Genomic DNA, 5,054 nt, shown 5'->3' with positions numbered 1-5,054 from the left:
CTAGAGAACGAGAAATCATCGAGTGAGAAAGTTGAAATCATTACTGTCGGTGTTTCAGTTGAGGAAGGTGAGAAACCGTTCTCGTTTCGGACACGACAAACGACGTTACTTTTGTTGAAAAGTCGTTATTAACGATTGATTTAACGAAATCAAATACTATATTTTTTGGACTATTCTGGTATCTACTCATTTATGGGGTGTTTTTTTAAGAGAAAAAAGTTTTAGTTACCCCTGTATAAAAAAAAGGGCGACCCAGTCAAACTATGAACAGAACATGAAAATACACTACTCGTTATAAACCCAAACAATCCTATATATTTGATAACAAATCATTTCAATGAAAGCAATCTAGTTAAAATATAAAGAGTATTTCATTAAAAAAAGACAACTTTGACGGTCACACGTTTATCAATCACTTTGTATATTGATTGTTATTTTTGCTGCATAGCTCTCAATACTCTCTATTACTTTTATTCGAAACATTTTTTTATCTTGAATAGGGAAGCCACTATCGTCCACCCACACATCCTTGATAAACTTTGTATATTATATATAGCAACTTAAAGAACTTTATCGTATTTTGATGAATATCAAATGTTCCTGAATTTTCATTTAATAATAATTTCGTTAGCGCTATCAACCAAATTAGGAATAACTCCTGCTTTGTTTTCATTTAAAGTTCATTTTCTTCTTTTTAGAGCATGTATATAAAAGCTTGTTTTTGGTTTCTTTACTATTCTTCTTCTTTCTATTCTTTACTATTAATTTGCCATTTCATTTGATGTGTCATTGTTGCATGATCCCTTATTATATATGTTCGAGCACCACCAAACTATTCATAACATTTGCCTAGTTACTAGTATAAGACTTTTTAAAATATATATGGTGGCTATCTTGTTTGCCGACTTTTAATTTTTTTCCTTGAACCTTCATGCTATTCATACCATGATCGGGATCCATAAAAACATAATCATTATCTTTTTGAATTCCGTCATATTGAATTTAAAATGAAACCATTTTATATTTCGAATTCTTTTCATTTGATACCTATGAGAGTCTGTGTAAAATAACTATTCCGCCATATTCATATTGGATATATAATGATGGCACTCAGCTAACCAAACATTATCAGACAAGTAGGCAAACTCTCAGCAGTTTGGTTGCTTTAAAATTCAGTTGCAAGAGACCCGAACTAACACATACACATATAAGCAAATTAAATAAAAGTTTGTGAAAAATTGCCGATTTATATTCCATTAATTTAACATAGAAATTGGGAAAAGTCAAGAAATCGTTATTATATTTTATAAATGTTTCCTATTCGTATTTATTTTAATTAATTTCATATAAGTAGTTTGAAAATTAGGTGGTTAAAAAACGAAAAATCAGCCTTGTCTGGGTTTCGAACCCCGGAACTCTGTATGCAAGTCTCGAATCAAATCAAAAACCAGTTATTAATTATTATTAAATACACATCTACATTTCCCAATGTCCAAAGATAGTGCTAGCTGTCATTGTCAGAATTGGCCGGATGCTCTAGGAAAAAGTTCATGAAAAAACCAGGACAGAACAGTTCTGTCCTTGCATTAGTTAATGCCTTAGACAAGGAAAGATATATGGACTCGTAACAACCAACAGCATGCTGAGGCAAATCTGCACCAAACGCTAAACGCCAGTGGCGTATCTATGAGAAGGGTTCAAGACATAATCCTTCCATAATCTATATATCAAAGCAGTATGGACTGAATTATTTTATCGCCTCATCATATGGAGTCTTGAGTAAAAGTAATAAATAAATAAAAGACTTCCGGTGTATTGTTATAGGTATTTCACCTATAAACGATGATAAACCTTTGGTGTAAAAGTTGAAACTACTTCTAGATATTAATTACCCTAACACCAAAACTGATATATGTATTTGCACTTGACGCGCGTTGCGCTAACTAGCATCTTCAGAAGAAAATTAATACTGTTAGCGAAACGTGCGTCAAGTGAAAACATCAGTTTGGTGTTAGGGTCTAGAAAAAGTGTTTGTATTTCACTTGACACATTAATTGAATTTTAAGACTTATATTTATTGCACTTTCAGATTAATTCACACTTTATACCAATTATTATGAATAACCTGAGGTATATTGAAGTTTCAACTTTGAATATTTCTAAAAAAAAATTGTAACTTCATAAAGCATTATAAATTAATTCAAAATATTAACAATCAAACTCGTAATAAGTAAACATATTTATTATATTGTTATATACATACATACATCCAAAATTGTACAATATAGCCCTACTGCCCTTTAAATAAAATCATTTTTGAAATAGTTTCGAATAGCATCTTTTGCTTCACTCTGCTTTTTCATTATGAAGTGTATCCTTATATTCAAATATTTTTCAATAATTGATTTTATTAAAAAGTAGACATGATTGACTTCATTGTCTAAGATGTGGTTATTCAGACATTGAAACATATCAACCGAAAGACATTGTCTCAATATAGTATTGGTTAATTTTTTAACATTATTTCCTTTTGGCAAATCTTCGTGGTTGTGTCTTATAAGTTTTTCACTAATCTGGCAAATTTTAACATCAGATGAGGGATATATTAATCCGCCTTCAGTTTTTTGGGAAATAAGGGAATTAAGAAAATTCGCTTTGTTACCTATTAAGCCAGTAACACATGATTCACATTTCATTTTCATCGACAAATGTTTAGTAACAAAACCAGCTATATAGGTTACAATTTCTTCTGAGCAATGAGATAAAACATTGGTGTTCATGATATAACTATGTTCAGAAAAAATTGTTTCTAGTGATTGAGCTTCTTTTTCGGTTTCTAATAAATTGTCTTCCGTTATAATTGGTATTGAACTATTTATTTGCTCCTCAGGAGTTTTATTGGTTGTACTTGAAACCGATAGAATAGAAATTTGTTCTAAAGGTAGACAATTACCTATGCCCCCACTTCTCACTTCCGTTCTTATAAGGAGACGTTTATATGCAGCCATAAATTGACGGGCGGTTGGATTATTGTTCCAACCCCCTCTAGAACGAATTGAAGAAAAAAAGAGTTCTATATGGTCTTGACTCATTTTATAGAGAGGAAAATAAATCAAAAGTTCTTTATGCCATACTATGTCATCAAACAGATCCACTGCACTTTTGAGTTCTAAAATAAAGCCAGTTTTTCTAGGTGAATTTATTATTTTTTCATTATTGGGAAATTTCAAAGCACAAATATATTCATTGAATTTCGCAACAAAAGCCAAAACTTCAACGATTTTGCTTGGGCACAAAGCTTTTTTATAGCAAGGTGCTTGTACAGTTATCGAGTTTAAAATATCAAAAGCGGTGTTGATATATTTAATAAAACGTACTGTGCCTTCACAATCTTCAAAATCTTTTAATTTTGCGGGGTGTATCTCTTTGCAGTTGAGCACTTGTTGATGGATAAGGTTCTGGTGTTTGGGGTCTAATTCGTTTCCTGTTTTTCTGGAAAATAAAAATTTGTTTAGTACACAACTCTCATTATGGTAAGGTACTCTTAAATACTTTCAATCTGCTGAACAAAAAATGCATATTCTTTAATCTCTATTTAGCTGAAAGACATTGTCGACTGGCCTCTAAATAGAGAGTATCAATAAGGTTTGAAATATTAAGGTTATCAAATTGTTTTTGCAGTATACCTGTATTGACTGAAGACTTGTAGGTCGTTCTGGGAAAATAGTGGGTACAGCTTCATTCAACAATTTCGTTTTTTCCTCAGTTCTATAAAAATAACAGGTTTCAAAATGTTTTGAGCAAATACGATCGTTTTTTGATGGGGACCAGTTTGAAATCTTCATATTAGCTACCCAAATGGCCCGTCTATCTTCATTTCTAGGAAATCTGAAAAATGAAATAGTATTTAATAATAATCTATAAAATTTTCTTGTAATATGAGTAATGTATTGCACAGATCATTTTCAATGAAATAGAAAAGAAATATTTAATTTGTCTAGGGTCCACAATGTAGTCATTCATTTTTTTCAATCAAAAATGTATTTTCAAGATATTCCAAATTTTCACTCGATCTGACCCTGCTATAAATGCACGCCTATGCAAAAAAATGGAACTTTCAAGGTGAATCTGAAGTCTATCATAAAATTATGAATGAAAATTCACAAAGTAAGCACTGAAATCTTCTTTAACCGTAGATTATCCACCACTGAGTTACATACTTGAAAATCTAGACATTTGCATACATAGTTTTCACATAATATCCATGTTTGGCCTACTGTTCCTAAATGTACTGATGTTTTCTCACCTGTGAAATGATATACCGGTTTCCTTTTTCTCGCTATTACTACTACAATAGTAAGATGAGCACTTCACCATGTTTATACAGTACTCACCCACAAAATAGTTCAAAATACACTCAATAATTGCACAAAATCGAACAAGCACCAAGATCAATGTTTAGCACCAACAATATGGCGGCCACTCGGAAATTGGTCACAAACTCGATTCGTACGCAGAGGTTGGCGTTATGTATCCCCTCTTTTACTAATCTAAGGTTAATGCAAGTCCCATGTACTACCAACCACTCCACAAAGTGTACATCAGTCAGTGTGATATAAAACTAACAAGATTTGGGAATATTCTTTTGTTATTTCTAAGATACATTCATATTCCTAAGGTACCTAAAAAAACTAAGTATTTCATTTGAGTTTGGTTTTGGGTATCAGATAAAGATTTCGATTAGAGCACATATATTTTTTCGAGTTTGCTATTCTGTGTATTATCTATTAGTGTCGGTTAACTGATGAGAACTGAAATGAAGAAAGCGACTAAAAATAAATAAAGCTCAAAAATAGACAACACAAACTTCAACAACGATACTGATGAAAAAAAAATCCATATTTCAGAGTAGCCAACGTAGAAAAAAATAAATGTCCTCAATCCAAATGGAATCCTTTTTCAGTGTTACCAATAAAGTGCAAAACCTGCGTATTTTGCGGTTTTATTTCTCTTTTTGGTATTAGCGAATTTCAACCCCCTTCTATTTTGCCTAG

General features: G+C 31.6%; 1 protein-coding gene across 1 annotated transcript; it reads right to left on the bottom strand.

The window, feature by feature from the left end:
* Positions 1–3,328: 3,328 nt before the first annotated feature.
* LOC141484595 (THAP domain-containing protein 2-like) lies at positions 3,329–4,540 on the bottom strand. The gene is made up of 3 exons (XM_074179566.1): positions 4,307–4,540; positions 3,687–3,888; positions 3,329–3,492 (listed from the first exon to the last, which is right to left on the bottom strand). The coding sequence occupies exons 1-3, from the start codon at positions 4,375–4,377 to the stop codon at positions 3,394–3,396; spliced, it is 372 nt and encodes a 123-aa protein (XP_074035667.1). The 5' UTR covers positions 4,378–4,540; the 3' UTR covers positions 3,329–3,393.
* Positions 4,541–5,054: the final 514 nt, after the last annotated feature.

Source organism: Leptinotarsa decemlineata, unplaced genomic scaffold (genome assembly GCF_025532065.1).
Source record: "Leptinotarsa decemlineata unplaced genomic scaffold, Ldec_3_MD MMD2_tig00026282_RagTag_RagTag, whole genome shotgun sequence".
Taxonomy (NCBI): domain Eukaryota; kingdom Metazoa; phylum Arthropoda; class Insecta; order Coleoptera; family Chrysomelidae; genus Leptinotarsa; species Leptinotarsa decemlineata.
This window is presented reverse-complemented; position numbering and strand designations above follow the sequence as displayed.

What these genes read in the sequence shown, in the direction of transcription:
- LOC141484595 (XM_074179566.1), bottom strand. Translation starts at nt 4,377, where the DNA reads ATGGTGAAGTGCTCATCTTACTATTGTAGTAGTAATAGCGAGAAAAAG. An exon ending in ACCGGTATATCATTTCACAG is followed by an intron (nt 3,889 to 4,306) that starts GTGAGAAAACAT and finishes TTCATTTTTCAG; the next exon opens with ATTTCCTAGAAATGAAGATA. An exon ending in CAAGTCTTCAGTCAATACAG is followed by an intron (nt 3,493 to 3,686) that starts GTATACTGCAAA and finishes TTTATTTTCCAG; the next exon opens with AAAAACAGGAAACGAATTAG.